General features: G+C 39.0%; 1 protein-coding gene across 1 annotated transcript in view; it reads left to right on the top strand.

The window, feature by feature from the left end:
* Nucleotides 1-380: 380 nt before the first annotated feature.
* LOC133649970 (neural cell adhesion molecule 1-like) overlaps nt 381-27,547 on the top strand; it is a 616,992-nt gene continuing 589,825 nt past the window's right edge. The window contains exon 1 of the mRNA XM_062046685.1: nt 381-590. Coding sequence (XP_061902669.1) covers nt 539-590 — 52 coding nt within the window. The 5' untranslated portion in view covers nt 381-538. The remainder of the gene's footprint in view (nt 591-27,547) is intronic.

Here is a 27,547-nt window from a genome sequence, read left to right as displayed (position 1 = left end):
TCGAGTTGAATTGAACCACGAAAGAACAGGAAAAAAAGTGGCTGTGGTGGGGCACTGCCCTCGTTACTAGTTAATATAATGCAGGCTTGGTTGTCATCGCTTTTAATATTGACACAATTGTTTCATTATTATTACTTTTTAATACTTTTATTATCCAGTAGTTGTCTGGATAATGTCCTCCCCACCCCCGAAGCCCCCAACGTGCCAGTTCGCACCAGCTCAATAATCCGAATTAGTGGACCATCTGCTGTCTCCGCGCACTACTTTGTCGCCGCCTCCTCCTCCGCCTCCGATCGGGCATGCTGTGCGAGAGCGGGGCCACCGGGCGGAGTAATCGCACTGCTACCAATTGAGCTGGCGCGCCTGTGTTGACGTGTGAGTGCTTCGGCTGCTGCTGTGCTGCCGCCGCCGCCGCTGCTGCTGCTGCTGCTGCTTGTCACTCATTGTTGCGCGCAATCCGTGCAAGGAGCACCGAGCTACATCCTCTCAGCTGTTTTCTGAAAAAGAACAAAAAAAAAGGACACTATCCGACCAAAAGATGCTTCAAATAAGGATCCTCCTCTTGGGATTGCTCTTCATCAACTGCGCAGGTGAGTTTTTTTTTGTCACATTTTCCTCCTTAAGGATGCGTTGAATTGCGGCTCCCTCTTCTTCTCCCCCATCCTCCGTCCGAGGCACCTTGAAGGCAACACGCACCCAAAAAGTTTGAGTTAAAATGACGCATTAATGGGGGCTTTATTGATAAAAACATACTTTAATTCATTATTTTTGGGTGCGCTTGTGGTGCTTGCAGAGCTGCTCCTGGTGGGCTTCTGTATTGTTTATCATAAAGTGACAAATGATCTATGATGTGAAGTCTGGGAAGTTCCGCTTGGTAGTTTCACATGTGTGCACCACTTTGATGCTCAAAGAATAATAATGTGTTGCCAATTTAGGAGACTGTCGGTTTACGTGCCTCAAGGCTTTTAACATTTTTGGACAGCTAAAACTGCCATACCCTCACATTTTTACTTCACTAAAGGGATAGTAGTCTTTACTTATCCACCAAAACAGTAGTCAAAGATCATATATATAGGACAGGACTCCCCTGCTCTTTTTAAGGATCTACCACCAAAAAAAGCTATTTAGAGATTGTCTATGTCAGGAGTGTCCAACGTACGGCCCGGCCTGCGAACAGATTTAATCCGGTCCGCGAGATCAGTTTGCCAAGTATAAAAATGAGCTGCAATTGTATATTGAAAGAAACTGCAGCTGACTTTAGGCGCTGCTCCTGTTGTGGCTGGCAGCAGATGGCGACAGACTGATGCTGCAGCGACACACTGTAAATTATCCACTCAAAGAATACAATAACACAACGGTAAGATGCAAAGACTTAGGTCTAGTTAGCGTTACGTGCGCACCCTGGACTCCATTGTAAAAGTGTGCGTTTCTACATTTATTGTTTGTTCTATTTCATGCTTAAATCTACCATGTTCACATTGTTTAAGTTTGTAGTTAATGTGCCTCAAGGCTCTTAAAGATTCATGGGTGGTACATTTTTGGATAGCTAAAACTGCCAAACCCTCACATTTTTACTCCAGTAAAGGGATAGTAGTCTTTACTTATCCACCAAAACAGTAGTCAAAGATCATATATACCGTAATTTCCGGACTATAAGCCGCTACTTTTTCCCCTCGTTCTGGTCCCTGCGGCTTATACAAGGGTGCGGCTTATTTACGGCCTGTTCTTCTCCGACACCGACGAAGAGGATTTCGGTGGTTTTAGTACGCAGGAGGAAGACGATGACACAATGATTAAAGACTGACTTTTCATATACCGGAAGGCTGGTTATTTTGATAACGTACAGGCGAGCACTTTGTATTACTTTGCACCGTTGTATTATTTGTACTCTGCACGAATGCTGTTCGCCATGTCAAAGATGTGAAAGTTTGATTGAATGATTGAAAGATTTATTGTTAATAAATGGGACGCTTTGCGTTCCCAAACAGTCATCTCTGTCCCGACAATCCCCTCCGTGGTAGCAGGAACCCCTATATACTACGGTAATTACACATCAAAACCCTGCGGCTTATAGTCGGGTGCGGCTTATATATGGAGCAATCTGTATTTTCCCCTAAATTTAGCTGGTGCGGCTTATAGTCAGGTGCGGCTTATAGTCCGGAAATTACGGTATATAGGACAGGACTGCCCTGCTCTTTTTGAGGATCTACCACCAAAAAAGGCTATTTAGAATTGGTCTATAATCGGGGGTGTCAAACCTACGGCCCGGCCTGCGAACGGATTTAATCCGGTCCGCGAGATCACTTTGCCAAGTATAAAAATGAGCTGCAATTGTATATTGAAAGAAACTGCAGCTGACTTTAGGCGCTGCTCCTGTTGTGGCTGGCAGCAGATGGCGACAGACTGATGCTGCAGCGACACACTGTAAATTATCCACTCAAAGAATACAATAACACAATGGTAAGATGCAAAGACTTAGGTCTAGTTAGCGTTACGTGCGCACCCTGGACTCCATTGTAAAAAGTGTGCGTTTCTACATTTATTGTTTGTTCTATTTCATGCTTAAATCTACCATGTTCACATTGTTTAAGTTTGGAGTTAATGTGCCTCAAGGCTCTTAAAGATTCATGGGTGGTACATTTTTGGACAGCTAAAACTGCCATAACCTTATATTTTTACTTCACTAAAGGGATAGTAGTCTTTACTTATCCACCAAAACAGTAGTCAAAGATCATATATATATAGGACAGGACTGCCCTGCTCTTTTTGAGGATCTACCACCAAAAAAGGCTATTTAGAATTGGTCTATAATCGGGGGTGTCAAACCTACGGCCCGGCCTGCGAACAGATTTAATCCGGTCCGCGAGATCACTTTGCCAAGTATAAAAATGAGCTGCAATTGTATATTGAAAGAAACTGCAGCTGACTTTAGGTGCTGCTCCTGTTGTGGCTGGCAGCAGATGGCGACAGACTGATGCTGTAGCGACACACTGTAAATTATCCACTCAAAGAATACAATAACACAATGGTAAGATGCAAAGACTTAGGTCTAGTTAGCGTTACGTGCGCACCCTGGACTCCATTGTAAAAGTGTGCGTTTCTACATTTATTGTTTGTTCTATTTCATGCTTAAATCTACCATGTTCACATTGGTTAAGTTTGTAGTTAATGTGCCTCAAGGCTCTTAAAGATTCATGGGTGGTACATTTTTGGATAGCTAAAACTGCCAAACCCTCACATTTTTACTCCACTAAAGGGATAGTAGTCTTTACTTATCCACCAAAACAGTAGTCAAAGATCATATATATATATAGGACAGGACTGCCCTGCTCTTTTTGAAGATCTACCACCAAAAAAATCTATTTAGAATTGGTCTATAATCGGGGGTGTCAAACCTACGGCCCGGCCCGCGAACAGATTTAATCCGGTCCGCGAGATCAGTTTGCCAAGTATAAGAATGAGCTGCAATTGTATATTGAAAGAAACTGCAGCTGACTTTAGGCGCTGCTCCTGTTGTGGCTGGCAGCAGATGGCGACAGACTGATGCTGTAGCGACACACTGTAAATTATCCACTCAAAGAATAAAATAACACAACGGTAAGATGCAAAGACTTAGGTCTAGTTAGCGTTACGTGCGCACCCTGGACTCCATTGTAAAAGTGTGCGTTTCTACATTTATTGTTTGTTCTATTTCATGCTTAAATCTACCATGTTCACATTGTTTAAGTTTGGAGTTAATGTGCCTCAAGGCTCTTAAAGATTCATGGGTGGTACATTTTTGGACAGCTAAAACTGCCATAACCTTATATTTTTACTTCACTAAAGGGATAGTAGTCTTTACTTATCCACCAAAACAGTAGTCAAAGATCATATATATATAGGACAGGACTGCCCTGCTCTTTTTGAGGATCTACCACCAAAAAAGGCTATTTAGAATTGGTCTATAATCGGGGGTGTCAAACCTACGGCCCGGCCCGCGAACAGGTTTAATCCGGTCCGCGAGATCAGTTTGCCAAGTATAAAAATGAGCTGCAATTGTATATTGAAAGAAACTGCAGCTGACTTTAGGCGCTGCTCCTGTTGTGGCTGGCAGCAGATGGCGACAGACTGATGCTGTAGCGACACACTGTAAATTATTCACTCAAAGAATAAAATAACACAACGGTAAGATGCAAAGACTTAGGTCTAGTTAGTGTTACGTGCGCACCCTGGACTCCATTGTAAAAGTGTGTGTTTCTACATTTATTGTTTGTTCTATTTCATGCTTTAATCTACCATGTTCACATTGTTTAAGTTTGTAGTTAATGTGCCTCAAGGCTCTTAAAGATTCATGGGTGGTACATTTTTGGATAGCTAAAACTGCCAAACCCTCACATTTTTACTCCACTAAAGGGATAGTAGTCTTTACTTATCCACCAAAACAGTAGTCAAAGATCATATATATATAGGACAGGACTGCCCTGCTTTTTTTAAGGATCTACCACCAAATAAGCTATCCGTATCAGGGGTGTGAAACCTACGGCCCGGCCTGGCCCGTAAACAGATTTAATCCGGTCCGGAAGATCAGTTTGCTAAGTATAAAAATTAGCTGCAATTGTTTAATGAAGGAAACTGCAGCTATCTTTAGGTGCTGCTCCTGTTGTGGCTGGCAGCAGATAGTGACATACCGATGCTGTAGCCACACACAATACCTTCTTTCACTGTAAATTATCCACTCAAAGGATAAAATAACAAAACGGTAAGATGCAAAGACTTAGGTCTAGTTAGCGTTACGTGCCGCGCTCGCAATTCGTTGCGCACCCTGAACTCCATTGTAAAAATGTGTGTTTCTACATTTGTTTGTTCTATTTTATTTCATGCTTAAATCTACCATGTTCACATTGGTTACGTTTGTAGTTATGTTATCTTTGATTCGGGTGTCATTTTGACAATTGTTTTTGTTTATACTATAATTGTAATATTTGAATGATGATAAATGAATGTGTTGTGGCAGTTGCCGATGTCACCAATGCCGCGGTTTGAGGGAACAACACGTGTTTAATGGTGAACTGTCAACATGAGAATGCTCAACAGGAAGTGCTTAAAGTTTAATGGGACACTGAGACAAAGTCCAAGTTCATTGTGTTCTTAATGGTGTTTTTGAAACTGCATCAATGTTTCCCTTTAGAATTTTCAACCAACTTGAAATGTTATGCCAAGAGGATTTTGCAATGTGTACATTTTCAGAATGTTCTTGTTCTTTTTTTTTTGGCCATAGAAAGACAAAGAAAACCATTTCGAAGTTGTCTTTAATTTTTTTATTATTGTGCCATGATTTTATCGGTCCTGCCCACGTGGAAATATATTTGACACCTCTGCTCTATATGATACAAGCACACCCTGCTGTTTTAAAGAACCTACTGCCAAAACGCTAGTCAAAGAGCCGATGAGTCAAAGATCCTCTATATGACAGGACCTATTGCCAAAAACGCAACCTGTTGGACAGGACCGTCCTGCTGTTTTTAAGAATTTATCATCCAAAGCGGTAGTCAAAGATTGTCTATATGACAGGACAGCTCTGCTTTTTTTTTAAAACCTACTGCCAAAACACTGGTAAAGTGTTTCTATATGACAGAAATAGTCTGCTCTTTTTAAGAATACCACCAAACAGGCTTGTCGAAGAATGTCTATTTGTCAGGCTACTGACAAAACTTTGGTCAAAGATCCTCTATATTTAATTAAGAAAACATATTGCAAAATAAAAATAAATAAAAAAACACTCAAATATTTTGTTTGCTGTTTTTAGGAATCTACCACCAAAAAGGCTTGTTAAAGAATGTCTTTGATAAGAGTGCTCCTCTGATTTTAAGAACCTACTACCAAAACTCTGGTCAAAGATCCTCATTATGACAGGAGTACTCTGCTGTATTTTAGAATCCTTCACCAAAAAAAGCATGTCAAAGTATGCCTTTGTGAAATAAATGCGCTGCCGTTTTTAAGAAGCCACTGTCAAAACGCTGTTTTTAAGAATCTACCACCAAAAAAGCTAGACAAATATCCTCTTCATGACCGTAATGCTTTTTTTTTTAAAGAACTTACTGCAAAGTTGGTCAAAGATCCTCTGTATGACAGGACTGCTCTGTTGTTTTTAAGAACTTACCAACAAAAACACTTGACAAAAATCCTCTATATGGCAAACTGTTCTTAATAAGAACCTATTGCAAGAAAAAAAAATGCTGGTCAAAGATCCTCCTGTATGAAAGGAATACAGTCTTCTAAGAATCTGTCACCTAAAAAAGCTAGTTAAAGATCCTCTATATGACAGGAATACGGTTTTCTAAACATCTTTCACTAAAAAAAAGCTAGTCAAAGATCCTCTATATGACAGGAATACTGTTTTCTAAGAATCTGTCACTAAAAAAAGCTAGTCAAAGATCCCTATATATGACAGGAATACTTTTTTTTTTGTCATAAAGAAATACAATCATGTGTGCTTACGGACTGTATCCCTGCAGACTGTATTGATCTATATTGTTATATAATATATATATTGTGTTTTTTATGTTGATTTAATAAAAATAAAAAATAAAAATAAATATTTTTTTATTTTTTTATTTCGGTCCACGGACTTACTTCTTTATGGACTGTATCCCTGAAGACTGTATTGATCTATATTAATTGTAAGTGTATCTTGTGTTTTTTATGTTGATTTAATTAAAAAATATATATATATATTTCTATTTTTTTATTTCTTGTGCGGCCCGGTACCAATCGATCCACGGACTGGTGGTTGGGGACCACTGCTCTAAATGACATAAATACTGTTTTCTAAGAATGTCTCTAAAAAGCCAGTCAAAGATCCTCTATTTGACAGGAATGCTGTTTCCTAAGAATCTGTCACTAAAAAAAGCTAGTCAAAGATCCTCTATATGACAGGAATACTGTTTTCTAAGAATATGTCACTTAAAAAAGCTAGTCAAAGATCCTCTATAAGACAATAATACTGTTTTCTAAGAATGTGTCACTAAAAAAGCTATTCAAAGATCCTCTATATGACAGCAATACTGTTTAGTAAAAATATGTCACTAAAAAAAATGCTAGTCAAAGATCCTCTGTATGACAGGCATACAGTTTTCTAACAATCTGTCACTAAAAAAAAGCTACTCAAAGATCTTCTATATGACAGGAATACTGTTTCCTAGGAATCTGTCACTAAAAAAAGCTTGTCAAAGATCCTCTATATCGGTGGTTGGGCGATTGGTACCGGGCCGCGGGCGCACAAGAAATTAAAAAAAATAAAATAATATATATATATGTTTTTAATAATTAAATCAACATACAAAACACAATATATACATTATATATCAATATAAATCAATACTGTCTGCAGGGATACAGTCCGTAAGCACACATGATTGTATTTCTTTATGACAAAAAAAAACTACTACCCCTGTTTTTTCTAGTGATCAGTTATTGTGAAAAACCGCAGGTTTGAATCCGGTTGCTTGTGGACAATGTGCAGCAAAGTGTTCCCTGTGCTCAACAGTCATGGAGTGTTTACAATAGCTTCCAATCCCACGGCTCCTGTGGTTACATTGCGCAGAAAAAAAGGGGGTGTCGGGGGTGGAGGTCTTTTTTTCCTTCGTCTATTTTTCAACCCCCACACCCGCCACAAAACCTCCTCCTCTTCATCCTCGGCGCATCTGCTCCCCGGTTCCCTCGGCGTCCTGCACGCCGCCACAAGAGGAATCGGGCGTCCCCCGGGGGTCCTTTTCGGAGGGAAGAAGAATAGGTGATTTACGAGGCATCAGCTTGGCGACAATGTGCTACGCTAGCAGTCGTTGCTGGCCGGCGTTTGTGTTCCTCTTTCTTGGCAATTTAGCATACGAAGCCAAACCGCCGGATTGACCAGACAACAAAACTTTTAAAAAGTCCTTTTGGGTGTTGAACATTTTTTTTGCTAATTCAACAACAAAAACATTTTTTTTTAGCGTTGCACTAATCGGTGGTTAGTGTTTGGGCCTCACAGTGAGAAGGTCTTAGGCTCGATTCCCGGGTTCCTGTGTGGTAGAAATGGATGAGCTAGCGTCAGCTTACTGTTACCATGAATTGATTAACGTGGACCCCGACTTAAACAAGTTGAAAAATTTATTCGGGTGTTACCATTTAGTGCTCAATTGTACGGAATATGTACTGTACTGTGCAATCTACTAATACAAGTCTCAATCAATCAACCAATCAATCAAACCCTAGTGGCTAAAGGGGTTCGTTTTGTCTCCTACAGGAAACATTTTATCCTCCATTTGTTAGCGTGTTTTGCGGGAGAATTTTCGCTATTTTCCGAAGTTTCAAACCTACCCTTGCCATCAGTGTTCTGATCTGTAACTACGGATCAAAAGTTGCCGAGTGGCATACTAAATCAGATAAAGGTGCAACTCAGTTTTGGACGTACCTTTCTACGAAACATACACTTGCTAATACGGATGTAGCGATTACTGATAAAGCGCGGTCAAAATTTCCGATGGTTGGTATCGGCGTTTAAATTTAACTAGCGTTGCAAATTGACGCTGCTTTAAAACGTACTTGAGTTGACGTGGACAAAGTTAAGCTGGCTGATTATGGCTAAAATTGATCATTAAAGTAATTTTTCCCACAACTTCATCAATCAATCAATGTTTATTTATATAGCCCTAAATCCCAAGTATCTCAAAGGGCTGCACAAGCCACAACAACATCCTCTGTTCAGATCCCACATCAGGGCAAGGAAAAACTCAACTCAATGGGACAATGAGAAACCTTGGAGAGGACCGCAGATGTGGGGATCCCCCCTAGGGCGACCGGTGCAATGGACGTCGAGTGGATCTAGCATAATATTGTGAGAGTTCAGTCCATAGTGGATCTAACATAATAGTGAGAGTCCAGTCCATAGTGGATCTAACATGATAGTGAGAGTCCAGTCCATAGTAGATCTAACATAATAGTGAGAGTCCAGTCCATAGTGGAGCTAGCATAATAGTGAGAGTCCAGTCCATAGTGGATCTAACATAATAGTGAGAGTCCAGTCCGTAGTGGATCTAGCACAATAATGAGAGTCCAGTCCATAGTGGATCTAACATTATAGTGTGAGAGTCCAGTCCATAGTGGATCTAACATAATATTGTGAGAGTCCAGTCCATAGTGGATATAACATAATATTGTGAGAGTCCAGTCCATAGTGGATCTAACATAATAGTGAGAATCCAGTCCATAGTGGATCCAGCATAACAGTGAGAGTCCAGTCCATAGAGGATCTAACATAATAGTGAGTGTCCAGTCCATAGTGGATCTAACATAATAGTGAGAGTCCAGTCCATAGCGGATCTAACATAATAGTGAGAGTCCAGTCCATAGTGGATCTAACATGATAGTGAGAGTCCAGTCCATAGTGGATCTAACATAATAGTGAAAGTCCAGTCCATAGTGGATCTAGCATAATAATGAGAGTCCAGTCCATAGTGGATCTAACATAATATTGTGAGAGTCCAGTCCATAGTGGATCTAACATAATATTGTGAGAGTCCAGTCCATAGTGGATCTAACATAATAGTGTGAGAGTCCAGTCCATTGTGGATCTAACATAATAGTGAGAGTCCAGTCCATAGTGGATCAAGCATAATAGTGACAGTCCAGTCCATAGTGGATCTAACATAATAGTGAGAGTCCAGTCCATAGTGGATCTAGCATAATAATGAGAGTCCAGTCCATAGTGGATCTAACATAATAGTGCATACTTGCCAACCTTGAGACCTCCAATATCGGGAGGTGGGGGGGGGGGGGGGGGGGGGGGCTTGGTCGGGGGGATGGGGGGGGGGGTGTTTGGGGGTGGGGGGCGTGGTTATTTACAGCTAGAATTCACCAACTCGAGTATTTCATAAATATTTCATATATATACAGTATATATATATATATATATATATATATATATATATATATATATATATATATATATATATATATATGAAATACTTGACTTTCAGTGAATTCTAGCTATATATATATATATATATTTTATTTTATTTACATAGAAAAAAAAAAATACTTCAATTTCAGTGTTCCAGTGGCTATCCATTAGATGGCAGTATTGTCCTGTTTAACTTCTCCGTTCATGATGAATATATCATTTCGGCCGCCATTGTCTGTAATTTCCTCGGTCTTCTGCTTCGTCTCCTTGTTGTGTGCACAGTTGTGCACTCTATAAAAGCCCTAGATGTTATGACGTCTTTGGGCAGGCAAGCTGTTTATTTTGTGGGAAAGCGGACGTGAGAACAGGCTGTCCCCACTCTCAGTCTCAGGTCCACATTGAGCTGGAGGGGGCGTGGCCTCCAGCTCCGGCTGAATACCGGGAGTTTGTCGGGAGAAAATCTCTGCCGGGAGGTTGTCGGGAGAGGCGCTGAATATCGGGATTCTCCCGCTAAAAATGGGAGGGTTGGCAAGTATGTAATAGTGAGAGTCCAGTCAAAATGTCTGGCCATACAATAACTGAAAAAACTAATTTGGACGAAAATTTCAAGCGAAAACTGTATAATATAAAAAGTAAGACCTATTGTACAAAAACCGAGGTACTAATGTCGCCATCAAATTAGCTTTATTTGATTTGTTCGCATCCTGCAATAAATTCTAGTCCTATTTATTTAAAAAAATACATTAAAAAAAGTGCTGATTGATTGATTGATTTAAACTTTTATTAGTAGATTGCACAGTACAGTACATATTCGTATAATTGACCACTAAATGGTAACACCCGAATATGTTTTTCAACTTGTTTAAGTCGGGGTCCACGTAAATCAATTCATGGTAAAGCCGAATCTATCAGTTGGACATATTGTAGCTGCTTTTCAGCCGTGAATCAAACTAAAAAGCCGCTTTAAATCTTTTCTTTTTTCTTTTTAATGCAGCTAATGTTACGTGTCCTGTCTGCACCCCTGCAAGGCTCAGAACCTTTTTCAGAAATATTTAAAGACGTCACGGCAGAAAAAGGAGTGAAAAGAACCGAGTGGGAGATAATTAGACATCTGTGCGTCGCAGCGAGGGAAAGAAAGTCAAATAAATTGATCGCATTATTTGATAGGCCGGAGTATACTCAAAGGCCAATGGCGGTATTACTCATTTGAAGGCTGAGCCTTTTAATTACCTATATTGATTCCCAGTTCGGTAGTTATTACATTGTGTGGCCGGTAAAGAGACAGGGATGAGACCGACATCGGTTTTTGAGAAATGAAAGTACAAATATTCAATTAATCCAACGTTCAATAGGTTACATTAGAAGCCAGTTGAACTAGAAGCAGTAAACATGATTCTTTTCCATAATGCTGGGGTTTTTTATATTTTTACCCCTTTTAAAATTCAACGTTTTGCTTCTCGGTCCATTGCCTCTGAGATCTGTGTGGTCTTGTATCGGGGCTTACTCCCCGCTATGGTTTGTGGTGGTGTTGCCATTCAATTATTAAAAAATACATCTGTCATGTCGGCGGTCTAATGCTATTTTCCGACTGGTTTAAAAATTCTTGCCCCTGTGCGGGTTTCTTTACTCTAAAAAGGGCTAATAGGCTACGTCATTGCGTAATTTGCATATTTGACCATAGGCTACTGTAGAGTTGCGCGTTATAGACGATATAAATCAGGTTAGTAGATGCTATTAAATACCGTATTTTTCGGACTATAAGTCGCAGTTTTTTTCATAGTTTGGCCGGGGGTGCGATTTATACTCAGGAGCGACTTATGTGTGAAATTATTAACACATTACCGTAGAATATATGATAATATTATTTAGCTCATTCACGTAAGAGACTAGATGTATAAGATTTCATGGGATTTAGCGATTAGGAGTGACAGATTGTTTGGTAAACGTATAGCATGTTCTATATGTTATAGTTATTTGAATGCAAATTTCACATCATGGTTATTGTGACCAAAATGATCAAGGTTATCATTATTGTAGTATTGTTGAATGTGCTGAAAAGTACTTGTACACATACTGAACTCTTATAATTAAGTTTAAGAAGAGATTGTGGTCTGATGTTTGTAATAGAAAAATACAATCATGTCTTGTATTCATGTTAGCATTAAAGCTTGCTAGCGATTAGTGGGCTAGCTCGTATCTCCAGTAAAAGAGCAGTCTTAGTGTGAGCTTATCAAAATGCGGGTATAATGCTAACTGTTGGGAGTTTTACTTAAGTTCATCATTAATACCGGTAATGGTTACATTCCTGCTACAGTCTTAAGAGTTTTGTTGTTTTTCGATCATAGCTTTGATTACTGGCTACCATTTTCTTCTACCTTTTCATAACGATTCGTGACGAGACATACAGTACAGGCCAACAGTTTGGACTCACCTTCTCATTCAAGGCGTTTTCTTTATTTTCATGACTATTTACATTGTAGATTGTCACTGAAGGCATCAAAACTACCGTATTTTTCGGACTATAAGTCGCAGTTTTTTTCATTGTTTGGCCGGGGGTGCGACTTATACTCAGGAGCGACTTATGTGTGAAATTATTAACACATTACCGTAAAATATCAAATAATATTATTTAGCTCATTCACGTAAGAGACTAGACGTATAAGATTTCATGGGATTTAGCGATTAGGAGTGACAGATTGTTTGGTAAACGTATAGCATGTTCTATATGTTATAGTTATTTGAATGACTCTTACCATAATATGTTACGTTAACATACCAGTTGGTTATTTATGCCTCATATAACGTACACTTATTCAGCCTGTTGTTCACTATTCTTTATTTATTTGAAATTGCCTTTCAAATGTCTATTCTTGGTGTTGGGTTTTATCAAATAAATTTCCCCAAAAAAGGCGACTTATACTCCAGTGCGACTTATATATGTTTTTTTCCTTCTTTATTATTCATTTTCGGCAGGTGTGACTTATACTCCGAAAAATACGGTAAATAAACACAGCTGTCCTTCTGACTATAACATCAGAACATCGAATAAACGTCGCACATTGAACAAGAAACTCGCACTTCTAATACGTCTCATAAAACCTCACTTCTGCACCGACCGTAACATAAGCAAAACAGGAAGTGACACATTCAAAATAGAATGTTTCAATAGGAGTCTCCGTCTTAACGTTGCATATACATAGGGACATTAATTTTCGACATTGTAGCGCCAAATCTGTTAGTGGCAGTCCAAACTTATCTGTGGCAAGCCGGCAGAAATAAACGACTCTATGTGAAATTCTTTAGTGGCGTGTCCACATTTGCCGATAATGTATGGCACAATTTTGCCCCGTTTTTCGTATATCGACTCGGTTATCACGTCGCGCGTAACAAACTGCAAGCACAACTAGGAATTAAAGGTGTCCGATAATATCGGGCTACCGATATTATCGGGCAATGAATGCTTTAAAATGTAACATCGGAAATTATCGGTATTGGTTCGGAAATTATTGGTATCTGTTTCAAAAAGTAAAATTCATGACTTTTTAAAAAGCCCCTGTGTTCACGGACGTAGGGAGAAGTATAGAGCGCCAATAAACCTTAAAGGCACTGCCTGTTTCACAAACACAAGTGAATCCAAGCATACTTGGTAAACAGCCATACAGGTCACACTGAGGGTGGCCGTATAAACAACTTTAACACTGTTACAAATATGCGCCACACTGTGAACCCACACCAAACAAGAATGACAAACACATTTTGGGAGAACATCCTCACCGTAACACAACATAAACAAACAGAACAAATACCCAGAACCCCTTGCAGCTAACGCTTCCGGGACGCTACAATATACACCCCCCGCTACCCCCTTTAAACCCCCCCCCAACCCCGCCCACCTCAACCTCCTCATGCTCTCTCAGGGAGAGCATGTCCCACATTCCAAGCTGCTGTTTTGAGGCATGTCAAAAAAAAAATAATGCACTTTGTGACTTCAATAATAAATTTGGCCATGTCATATTGTCATTTTTTTTTCCATAACTTGAGTTGATTTATTTGGGAAAACCTTGTTACATTGTTTAATGCATCCAGCGGGGCATCACAACAAAATTAGGCATAATAATGTGTTGATTCCACGACTGTATATATCGGTATCGGTTTATATCGGAATCGGTAATTAAGAGTTGGACAATATCGGAATATTGTTAAAAAAGCCATTATCGGACATCTCTACTATGAATATTACCTCCGACAGGAAGTTATGTGATTGCTGCCGTTAGTTTGTCTAGTTAATTAGCAAGCAACGGCGGATTTTCCTAAAATTTTCGGGAAATGTCCGAAACGGGATAAGGTTTTGGGCCTTATCTGAAAATTTCCTACTATGTCACCTTAGTAGTACCATGGATTGATTATCGTGGATCCCGACTTAAACAAGTTGAAAAACTTATTCGGGTGTTACCATTTAGTGGTCAATTGTACGGAATATGTACTGTACTGTGCAATCTACTAATAAAAGTTTCAATCAATCAATCAATTAGGTTTCCAAATCTGTATGTGTGTGTGTGTGCACTTTGCGGAGACAAAGTTTGATTGAAAGACAATTTAATTCCGCTATAGATAGCTCAAAAAAAAGTTACGGGCGGTTTTTCAAGCAACTTTCGTGAAATGTCGGAAATGGGACAAGGAACCTGTGATCAAATTTTGGGGCTGATGCTGATCATTTCTACTACATTACCGTGTTTTTTGCGGCCCCGCCTTCACCCACAGGGACAGAGACTTTGTCTGACTGACAGGAGGCTTCACTCTATTGATTTAATTCTTCTATAGATAACTAAACAAATTATTGGCAGAATTTGATGAAACTTTCAAGAAATGTCCGAAACGTGATAAGGAACAAGTGATTACATTTTGGGACTGATCCGGATCTGGATCTGGATTCACGACTTTGCTTTTCTAGCTCTATACCAAATTAGTTTTCACAGATTAAATACATTTACATTACGTCTTAAGGGAAAAAATGATTTGGGTTTTTCGTACGTTTGTACTACTGTACATCCAAAACACAATCGTGAGCTGGTTTTCAGTCCTACTTTGGGAAACATTTCAGCGACACCAAATTTATTTCAGCGACACCAATGTGTCGACACCACAGGGTCTGAATGCAAGGGGTCTCTGGTAAAGAACATACATTTTATATCACAGCCCCCTCGGGCAAAATGTGATTCTCTTTTGGTCCTACGTCCCAGAGAGGAAATGTTTAATGGATGGCGGGTTGTTTATGCATGGTGAATATGCAATGAACGTGTTTATTTGGAGCTTCTATGAATGAAGACGACACTTACAACACAAAAGTACCCACTTCGTAATAACCAATGCTGGGTTCATGCTTGTCAAGATGGAGGATAATGGTAGTTTATTTTGTCTTATTGTCGCATACAATTAAAAAAAACAAACCACTTGGTTTTGCTTCACGATAGCGTGTATCTGGAGAGAAAAAAAATAAAAAGTTGGACTTGTGAGAGAAAGTGCACGACTCCTAAATGGCAAACACATGTGACTTTAACTGCCGCGCTGTGTGGTGAGCGTGTTCAAAGCTGCAATGAAAATAATACGGGTTATTTTTGAACGACCGGGGGGAGAACTGGGTAAAAAAAAGACGCCAAACAAGGGGAAAATTATAAGGCTTCGCGCTCAGAATAAAACTTGTCGTCTCTGGAACTTTGGTCACTGCAGCATCTGCGTGGACGTGTGAAAGTGACATACACACGTCTCGTACGGTGTCACGTCGTGCTGGTCGGAACATAATCCCGTACGTTTCAAACACAAGCACAGCTCAAAAGTCTTCTTTTGAACCCAAAAAAACGTATACAAGAAACTTGTCTCCACCAAACAATACGGTTCCGTTCACTTCCGTATAGCACTTCCATCGTGGAAGGTTCAAAATATTCCGAAAAGAGGGTTTATTTTCCGTAACGCTCGCCAGTTGCTGTCGGTTACGGTATACAGTGGATCTGGCTTAGTTTTTGCCTCACCCCTCACTTTAAAGCACGAATGAAGAATACACTACCGACCTGATTTGTCCGAAAGAGATGATACAGTATTATCCGCTCACAGATGCTACCTACTGGTTGTTTGAGCACACTGCAGCCAGTTCTGGATAAATGAACCAACCCCCACTCCTAATGCTTCGGTCACACGCAGGATTCTCACAGGAATGAGGCAAAAACTAACCCAGACCCACTGTATGTGGACTGGGTTTCCCTTACATGCAATCGATCATTGCCACGGCAAAATAAAAGCCACCACTCCTTAAAAATGAGTTGTTTTTAATGTGAAAACCGTAAGTAATATATTGTATGATTTGGTGTATTTTATATAGTCTCTTATTTACACACTGTTGGCCATAATTAGTTTGAAATACATCTCAAATATCATAAAAATGTTCCCCTACGCTTTATTTTGAAAAACGTGCAATTGAATCGACTGTGGGCATAAACGCCAAAGCTGTTCTAAACCCTGACCTTGTGGTCTTCTACATCCCTTCTAACATTTTTCCCATTCATTCTTCTCTATATTCTTTCAAGGTGCGTTCAAGGACCGCCGAACAGAGTAGGATGCCACAACGCTCGCCAGTAATAATGAAAAAAGATTAATATATCTATTTCTTAAAATGCTACAGTGCAAGCCAGTAGTCCAAACAATACAAGCTTAACCATTAAAACTAAATGTAATATTAGGACTAAAACATAAAAAAACACAAAACATGCAAAATAGTGGCTTTTCTAACAGTGTCTATTTATTTTTGTTATTAAAAATAACACTGGGTCAAACAATTTCCTTATATAAGTACTTTTAAGTACGTTATATAAATAATGTAAATATATGTATATTTTCTGCTGGATCCACTCTCTATTTTATGCTACCCTTTTTTTTTTGCTGCAGCTGTTACATATACTGTAATATTGTACATGGTAATTGGGATTTGTTAAATGTTGTATAGATATTATATAAAAATATAATATAATATATCAGTATATATTATATACTGTATATCTACAATGTAAATATTACATATATGTTATATTTTATATCGCTACTACGGTACATTTTTTGTCTACTTTATACCTCCATTATCCTTTCCATCCTTACCCTTTCCATGCTTTGTAACTGAGCTACTGTGTGGAACAATTTTTCTTGTGAATCAATAAAGTTTGTCTAAGTCCAAGTTCAACAATACCGCGTTAATAACAACAACAAAAAAAATATTACTTTGGTCATGATAACTGTGATTTACAATTTTTATATTGTTACATCCTACTAACAGGAAAACAAGACACATTACAAACACACACGTCATAAGGTAGTCAAATTACAACTAATGGTTGGTTTTTAAGATAGGGGCAGAACCACAACATCCAAGCCAAATAACAAACTTTGTAATGAGCCATCACACGGGCGCTAAGTGAAATAATCGCTTCATTATTCATACTCTCTCGCCATTTTTCTTCTTTGCGCTGAATCCTAAGTGTACGGATTTCTGCTAAAAAAATGACTGTCTGCATTTCATCTCCCGACTGTCAGGCAGCGAGGGGCCGCACTCGCATATTAATAAGCGCGTGAATGGAGCCGCCAGCCATTTTTCATTGTGTGAGCTCCGAAGGCGTCCCTATTGAAAAGTCAATGTAAGGGGACGCAAAAAAAATAAAAAAAAATGATAGAGAAAAAAGGATACTTTACTGTACACCCACCACCATCACCATCACTCGACTTATCAGTAGAGCGTAGGCCTTAAACACGTCCTACATTACAGGCAAATACATATAGGCCAGGGGTGTCCAAACTTTTTCCACTGAGGGCCGCACACGGAAAAATTAAAGCATGCGGGGGCCATTTTGATATTTTTCATTTTCAAACCATAACAAAATATATGGATTTTGTTTGTTTTTTACCTTTAGGGCTCCCGGGGACCATAAAGGGTCTAAGCCATTAAAATGTTAAAAAGAAGTCAAATTATTATTATTTTATTTATATAACGCTTACAGTAAATCTGTACAGTATATCAACATCAGGTTGATATAAAGTGTAAAAAAACAAAAAGGTTGTATGCCTTTTCTGTCAAAGACAACTTAGTTTTTTATAATAAAACTGAAATACGCAGTATTTCCCCCACTGCCCAAAACATTCAGAAAGCAATGTTTGAAGTGAAGTATTTAGAGTCTTAAAAATATCAATAATGCAGGACACCATTGATTCATTATCATTTTTGAGTCATCACAGTGAAAAGATAAATAAAATCCCATTAAATATATTTGGGATCCAAAAGGTGCCCCACTCAGAAAGTGATACATTTTTATTAGTTTTTTTTTTAACTTTCAACACTTAAGTTACTAGCTCAACTTCAGATATATCTGTCGATTTTACGTTTGAACTATTATTTTGTTTGTTTTATGCTCTTTAGTCAAATAAAATGTTGATGTTTTTGTATGGCAACCACACAATATATGCAATATTTCCCACATAAAACATTTTAAAGTGAAATATTTCAAATAATTGGAGCCTTGAATAGGTCAATTATTATTATTGATTTTTTTTTTTGGAGCAATGGCAAAAAAATAAAAAATAAAGATAGACAAAAGAAAAAAAAAAGCCTGCATGGTAGCTTTGTGTCAACATTGCAACTTTTTCTAGTTAGATTTCACCTCATTCCACTTTTTTAAATGTTTTTTTAATTTTTGCAATAGCATTTCCAGAATGTGTGGCGGGCCGGTAAACAATTAGCGGCGGGCCGCAAATGGCCCCCGGGCCGCACTTTGGACACTTTTGATATAGGCGCATCAAAAACACTTTCCACCTGTATCTGTGGTTTATGCCATTGAAAGTCGCAGTAACTTCTAATTTGTACTTTACGCCACGTCGTTCAACCTCGACAACTGCCAAGCTGGTCGCAAATGGAGCGAAACCAAACCGCAGTGCGCTTTATGTGCATTTAACGGCTTGTCGGACCTCTGTTTGTAGTAGTTACCATAGTAGTAGTACTTCAACACCGCCTTATAGCATTAGGAGGGCTGGCTTGACTTTAAGATTCAACCGTGTCTTGTTTGTGTTTGCTGCAGCGATTTAAATGGAAGACGCAGGACGTGGAATTGCTAGAATCCACTTGAAAAGAGTCATCAATGTGTAATTACGACTATTATTAGTCAACTAATGGAGCTATGAGTGGTTTCTGGGATTATTATGTTTGTCATCGGCTTGTTTGTTTTAATGGCTGGATCCGGTGGTGGTTGTGTGATCTCTTCCCAAGATGGTGTCTAGCGTCGTTTCAAGCCTTAGATTATCTTCTCGAGTAATCCCCAATTAATGCCTTTGTTTTGTTTTGCTTGCTTCAAACGGATACGGGCTGAAGAGATTGGCTTTGTGTGCGCCAAATTAGCCCGCGAAGGCGCCTTGCCAACAACTCAAATCCTCTCCAAAGTCATAAAAATCACGTAAAGAGATGGCTGGTGCATCCGTAGAATGTCTTTGCGATCTGAAGATTAACCTTGAGTTTACCCCCGAAAGTCCCACATTTTTTTGGTTTTTCCCAGAAACAGCCATGCTTGGAAGAGAAGGAATGTTTTTCAAGCAAAATCTTATTGACTTCTCATTGTTGTTTTCCAGTCTAACTCTTAACCTAAACCTGTTTCTTGGACTGTTCCTGGGGTTCTTTGTTGGACAATGCTGCCATTAAAAACAAAGTGACCGTGTGTTGGTTAATGATTTATGTACCGAGTCCATGCTTGGTTTTTCCTGCAGTCCAATCCAGCGTCTTCCTTTTTACAACGCATACTCTTAACCTAAACCTGTTTCTTGGACTGTTCCTGGGGTTCTTTGTTGGACAATGCTGCCATTAAAAACAAAGTGACCGTGTATTGGTTAATGATTTATGTACCGAGTCCATGCTTGGTTTTTCCTGCAGTCCAATCCAGCGTCTTCCTTTTTACAACGCATACTCTTAACCTAAACCTGTTTCTTGGACTGTTCCTGGGGTTCTTTGTTGGACATTGTTGCCTTTAAAAACGGACTGACCGAGTGTTGGTTAATGATTTATGTACCGAGTCCATGCTTGGTTTTTCCTGCAGTCCAATCCAGCGTCTTCCTTTTTACAACGCGTACTCTTAACCTAAACCTGTTTCTTGGACTGTTCCTGGGGTTCTTTGTTGGACATTGTTGCCTTTAAAAACGGACTGACCGAGTGTTGGTTAATGATTTATGTACCGAGTCCATGATTGGTTTTTCCTGCAGTCCAATCCAGCGTCTACCTTTTTACAACGCGTACTCTTAACCTAAACCTGTTTCTTGGACTGTTCCTGGGGTTCTTTGTTGGACATTGTTGCCTTTAAAAACGGACTGACCGAGTGTTGGTTAATGATTTATGTACCGAGTCCATGCTTGGTTTTTCCTGCAGTACAATCCAGCGTCTACCTTTTTACAACGCGTGCACTTAACTGTCTCCTGACCCCCCTCGTACTATGACTCACCGTCATGATGTAACGCCAAGCAATGGAGGGGTTAGCTCATCCCGGTAGGGGGGCTGTGTCTGCGATTATTCCCCCCAGTGTTCGATGCCTTTGTGTTGCCGTCCAACCACCACCTCCCCGACCCCCTGCACCTCCTCCGGGAGATTAGAAGAGGCTTGCGAGACAAGCAAGCCTTGCGAGAACTTGTTTATGCTCCCAATTGGCAACATAAGCACATTCTTGAGGCCAGCCAGCGTCCTCTGTGGCCCGACGGTCTTTTTGGGCCGCGTAGTGTACCGTACACGCCAGCCAAAGGCCATAGAGACTCACAGGGTCATGTGCTGCAAACCCTGACTTTTCTCGCATCGTGCAAAGGCTACAGAATCATTTGTTCTGTCTGAAAGTTCTTCCCAGTCTGGGATATTTTTACTACTGCCTTAAAAACCTGTCTGGTTTCGAATATTGATACTACCTGAAGGTTTGGTCCATTTTTTCCTAATATTTCAGCACAACACGGTTCTCTCGCTCCTTTGAGATTCACCCATTACACGATCTCAGTGCATCGTGGATTTTAAAGTACCATCGCGTACATTGACATTTCAGGATTTGTTTAGGTTTTCATGTTAAATTTACGTAGGTTTTTAAGTGTATGAAATGTTTTAAAACTTGGTTATAAGTGTTTGTCAAAGTTCAAATGCATATAACGCATATAGTCCTAAGTTCATAGAAAAATTCACTTACCAGGAACATAACACCTGCAATAATCAATAAAACTATAAACACTATAGTCTTGAATATGTTCATTCATTTTCCATTAATTTGTCAAATACTGTATAAGTTCAGTACTTGCCAGACTTAAATTTTGTCAACATTACCTAAGTTTTGGATCATTTCAGCTCGATCACACATTTCCGTAGTGTAATCGGATATGTACAGCATTGTCAAAAATCTTTGTCCAGCCTTGAACATTTTGAAACAGGTCAAATATGTTCTTTGTTAAATCCTTTTTTTTTAATGCGTCAGTCTGCAAAATTTTGCGGCCAGTTTTCGATATTTTTTGCACCAAACATCAGAATTTTTTTCTAGAATAAAAAATGTGAATAAATGTTTTGTCCTATCTGGAGCGTTATCAACACTGTTAAAGTTTTGCGTTGTTTTAGATCGTTTCCGATACTGAGTAAACCTTTCGTCCAGTTTTGGATATTCTCAGCACGATCTCAATGTTCGGATATTCCAACACCAGTCCGGAGATGTAACGAAATGCAAATTTCACATCATGGTTATTGTGACCAAAATGATCACGGTTATCATTATTGTAGTATTGTTGAATGTGCTCAAAAGTACTTGTACACATACTGAACTCTTATAATTAAGTTTAAGAAGAGATTGTGGTCTGATGTTTGTAATAGGAAAATACAATCATGTCTTGTATTCATGTTAGCATTAAAGCTTGCTAGCGATTAGTGGGCTAGCTCGTATCTCCAGTAAAAGAGCAGTCTTCGTGTGAGCTTATCAAAATGCGGGTATAATGCTAACTGTTGGGAGTTTTACATAAGTTCATCATTAATACCGGTAATGGTTACATTCCTGCTACAGTCTTAAGAGTTTTGTTGTTTTTCGATCATAGCTTTGATTACTGGCTACCATTTTCTTCTACCTTTTCATAACGATTCGTGACGAGACATACAGTACAGGCTAACAGTTTGGACTCACCTTCTCATTCAAGGCGTTTTCTTTATTTTCATGACTATTTACATTGTAGATTGTCACTGAAGGCATCAAAACTACCGTATTTTTCGGACTATAAGTCGCAGTTTTTTTCTTTGTTTGGCCGGGGGTGCGACTTATACTCAGGAGCGACTTATGTGTGAAATTATTAACACATTACCGTAAAATATCAAATAATATTATTTAGCTCATTCACGTAAGAGACTAGACGTATAAGATTTCATGAGATTTAGCGATTAGGAGTGACAGATTGTTTGGTAAACGTATAGCATGTTCTATATGTTATAGTTATTTGAATGACTCTTACCATAATATGTTACGTTAACATACCAGGCACGTTCTCAGTTGGTTATTTATGCCTCATATAACGTACACTTATTCAGCCTGTTGTTCACTATTCTTTGGTTATTTTAAATAGCCTTCCAAATGTCTATTCTTGGTGTTGGGTTTTATCAACTAAGTTTCCCCCAAAAATGCGACTTATACTCCAGTGCGACTTATATATGTTTTTTTCCTTCTTTATCATGCATTTTCGGCCGGTGCGACTTATACTCCGGAGCGACTTATACTCCGAAAAATACGGTATGAACGAACACATGTGGAGTTATGCACTTAACAAAAAATGGTGAAATAACTGAAAACATGTTTTATATTCTAGTCTCTTCAAAATAGCCGCCCTTTGCTCCGATTACTGCTTTGCACACTCTTGGCATTCTCTCGATGAGCTTCGAGAGGTAGTGACCGGAAATGGTTTTCCCTTCACAGGTGTGCCTTATCGGGGTTGACTAGTGGAATTTCTTGCTTTATCAGTTGTCTTGTGACTGAGAAGGTGTGTCCAAGCGTTTGGCCTGTACTGTATGGAAGCTAACCAACTAGCAGCAACTAGTGCATCTCTATCCTCCTTCAAAACCGCACTAAAAGAACACCTCCAGGCAACTTCAAACCTTGACTAACACCCTCCCCCCTCCACATCCCACCTCCCCGGATTGTAAATAACCAAATGTAAATAATCAAATGTATTTCTAATGTATATACTTGTTCTTATGCTATCTGAACTCACTATGTTCTCTGCTCGCTGTACATATCCTACCAAGTCAGACCTACACTGTTTCAATGCCCATTTCTCTGATGATGCAATTGTTGATGACTGAAGTGTTGATATCAACCAAACCCTCCTCATCCCACCCCCCGGATTGTAAATAATGTAAATAATTCAATGTATATACTCTGATGATTAACTTGTGTGATGACTGTATTATGATGATAGTATATATTTGTACCATGAATTGATTTACGTGGACCCCGACTTAAACAAGTTGAAAACTTATTCGGGTGTTACCATTTGGTGGTCAATTGTACGGAATATGTACTGTGCAATCTACTAATACAAGTTTCAATCAATCAATGAAAAGCCTAGCTCTAGTTTGCTAATATCTGGCGTTTTCCAAGCGTATTTTCCAAAAATGTTATTCGGGAAGTTTCGGATATTAAAATATCATTACCGATGCTCTGGAAAACCCGAATGCTACTGTGATGGATGCTAATCGTAGCATTGAGTCATCGTCTCCCGCCTAAGAGTCCCCTTCTGGTGACGGTCCAGCTGCCGTGTTGGAAGGGATCAGGGGAGGCGCTGTCATTTATTAGCCTTTCACTGGAGCGCTCCCGCCAGGGGAAGAAAAGCTCCAGGAGTGGGGGTCCCCCGTGAGCCGGAGAAGCGCAGGGGTGGGGGGTTGGTGTCCAGGCTGGAGGAGGAGGGGCAGCAGCGGCGTTGTCGAGGGATGAGAGGCAGACAATGCAGAGTGTCGTCAAACTCTGGATTTATGCTTCTCTCTTTCACCAGAGATCCCTTTTCTGGAGTGAAGCCGAGAGCGGGAACAAGATCAGACAATGTCTTTTACTGCTTCGCTCCGGAGGAAACGCATGGATAACGTTAGCGAGTTCAAACCCTGACTCATCCGAACCATATTTAGATATATATTTTCCAGCATGCATTGTGACGTCCACTGACGGGCAGCTGTCTCTTTATCTGCAAAGTGCGTCGTCGTGCTGCTTTAATGAGCCTATGTTAGCCCGCCATTCTTTCGCTCTCGCACGCTGTAATTATTTTGCTCTATTGAATCATTTGGAAATCATGCCTGCCCACAAAATTGGAAGCGTCACACATTTCTCACAGGACAGACGTTGTCAAGTCCAATTATGTTGCCGTTCTGCAGTGATAACGCAACATTTCCTTTTAAATAATTAGCTTTAAGTGTCGCTAATCAAACGGGCGCAGTACGTGGCGGGCTAGGGGCTCCGAGGGCGTCCAGGGATTTTTAAACTGTGGCACGCGGGCTCTGTCCTGTGGCACGTCAAAGAATCACTCGATTAAATATTGTAATGACGTGACTCGAGGCCAGTGTGACTGTTCAAAGTGTGTGTAACGTTACTGTGGCCAAGAATATTGAATATACCTGCTAAATTAAATCTCTGCTTTGTTTTTAATGAATACTTAGGCCCACTACGCTACTGTATTTTAATGTTGGTTTTTGCCCGGCGGGCACATAACACTGAAACAACGTTGAGAACTTGTTGAATTGGGTCCTGAGGTTGAGCATCTTAAGGATAACGTTGAAACAACATGCTTTTGACGACGTTTATTCAATGTCGGGTTCTGACGTTGATTTGAGCATTGAATTTTGGTCATTTCCCAACCAATATTCTACAACATAAAACGTTGAAAAAACATGGTTTTTGACGACGTTTATTCAATGTCTGATTCTGACGTTGTTTTGACCATTGAATTTTGGTCATTTCCCAACCAATATTCTACAACATAAAACGTTGAAAAAACATGGTTCTTGACGACGTTGATTCAATGTCAGATTGTGACGTTGATTTGACCATTGAAATTTGATAATTTTTCCAACCAATATTCATTCTACAACACAAGTACAACGTTGAAACAAGGTGGTTCTTGACGACGTTTAATCAATGTTGTGTTTTCTGACGTTGATTTGACCATTACATTTTGGTCATTTCCCAACCAATATTCTACAACACAAGTACAACGTTGAAACAACATGGTTATTGACGACGTTTAATCAATGTTGTGTTTTCAGACGTTGATTTGACCATTGAATTTTGGTCATTTCCCAACCAATATTCTACAACATAAAACTTTGAAAAAACATGGTTTTTGACGACGTTTATTCAATGTCTGGTTCTGACGTTGATTTGACTATTGACATTTGATCATTTTCCCAACCAATATTCTACAACACAAGTGCAACATTGAAACAACATGCTTTTTGACAACGTTTAATCAATGTTGGGTTCTGACGTTGATTTGACCATTGAATTTTGGTCATTTCCCAACCAATATTACAACATAAAACGTTGAAAAAACATGGTTCTTGACGACGTTTATTCAATGTCTGGTTCTGACATTGATTTGACCATTGAAATTGTATCATTTTCCCAACCAATATTCGTTCTATAACACAAGTACAACGTTAAAACAAGGTGGTTATTGACGACGTTTAATCAATGTTGTGTTTTCAGACGTTGATTGGACCATTGAATTTTGGTAATTTCCCAACCAATATTCTACAACACAAATACAACGTTGAAACATGCTTTTTGACGACGTTTATTAAATGTCAGGTAGTGACGTTGATTTGACCATTGAAATGTTATAATTTTCCCAACCAATACTCTACAACACAAATACAACGTTGAAACAACATGGTTCTTGACAACGTTTAATAATTGTTGTGTTCTGTCATTGATTTGACCATTGAATTTTGGTCATTTCCCAACCAATATTCTACAACATAAAACGTTGAAAAAATATGGTTTTTGACTACGTTTATTCATTGTCTGGTTCTGACGTTGATTTGACCATTGACATTTGATCATTTTCCCAACCAATATTCTACAACAAGTACAATGTTGAAACAAGGTGGTTCTTGACGACGTTTAATCAATGTTGTGTTTTCTGACGTTGATTTGACCATTGAATTTTGGTCATTTCCCAACCAATATTCTACAACATAAAACGTTGTAAAAACATGGTTCTTGACAACGTTTATTCAATGTCAGATTGTGACGTTGATTTGATCATTTTCCCAACCAATATTCTACAACACAAGTACAACGTTGAAACAAGGTGGTTCTTGACAACGTTTAATCAATGTTGGGTTCTGACGTTGATTTGACCATTGAATTTTGGTCATTTCCCAACCAATATTACAACATAAAACGTTGAAAAAACATGGTTTTTTACGACGTTTATTCAATGTCTGGTTCTGACGTTGATTTGACCATTGAAATTTGATAATTTTCCCAACCAATATTCTACAACACAAGTACAACGTTGAAACAACATGGTTATTGACGACCTTTAATCAATGTTGTGTTTTCTGACGTTAATTTGACCATTGAATTTTGGTCATTTCCCAACCAATATTCTACAACACAAATACAACGTTGAAACATGCTTTTTGACGACGTTTATTAAATGTCAGGTAGTGACGTTGATTTGACCATTGAAATGTTATAATTTTCCCAACCAACACTCTACAACACAAATACAATGTTGAAACAACATGGTTCTTGACAACGTTTAATAATTGTTGTGTTCTGTCATTGATTTGACCATTGAATTTTGGTCATTTCCCAACCAATATTCTACAACATAAAACGTTGAAAAAACATAGTTCTTGACAACGTTTATTCAATGTCAGATTGTGACGTTGATTTGACCATTGAAATTTGATCATTTTTCCAACCAATATTCATTCTACAACACAAGTACAACGTTGAAACAAAGTGGTTCTTGACGACGTTTAATCAATGTTGTGTTTTCTGACGTTGATTTGACCATTACATTTTGGTCATTTCCCAACCAATATTCTACAACACAAATACAACGTTGAAACATGGTTTTTGACAACGTTTATTCAATGTCTGGTTCTGACGTTGATTTGAGCATTGAATTTTGGTCATTTCCAAACCGATATTCTACAACATAAAACATTCAAAAAACATGGTTCTTGACGACGTTGATTCAATGTCAGATTGTGACGTTGATTTGACCATTGAAATTTGATCATTTTCCCAACCAATATTCTACAACACAAGTGCAACGTTGAAACAACGTGGTTCTTGACAACGTTTAATGAATGTTGTGTTTTCTGACGTTGATTTGACCATTGAATTTTGGTCATTTCCCAACCGGGGGGGCCGTATAGTACATTTAATCTTAATACATTTATGACCTTTTTCCTCGTAGCTGGCATTATTGTAGCCTGATTGTTTTAGCAATACAAACATGATGCGTCCATCTTGCTTTATTTTCTATCTTGCTCTCTTCTCGTTGACGTTAATACCTTTTATTTTTGCATTTTATGTAATTAATTGACCTAAA

This window comes from Entelurus aequoreus, linkage group LG05 (genome assembly GCF_033978785.1).
Source record: "Entelurus aequoreus isolate RoL-2023_Sb linkage group LG05, RoL_Eaeq_v1.1, whole genome shotgun sequence".
NCBI lineage: Eukaryota > Metazoa > Chordata > Actinopteri > Syngnathiformes > Syngnathidae > Entelurus > Entelurus aequoreus.
This window is presented reverse-complemented; position numbering and strand designations above follow the sequence as displayed.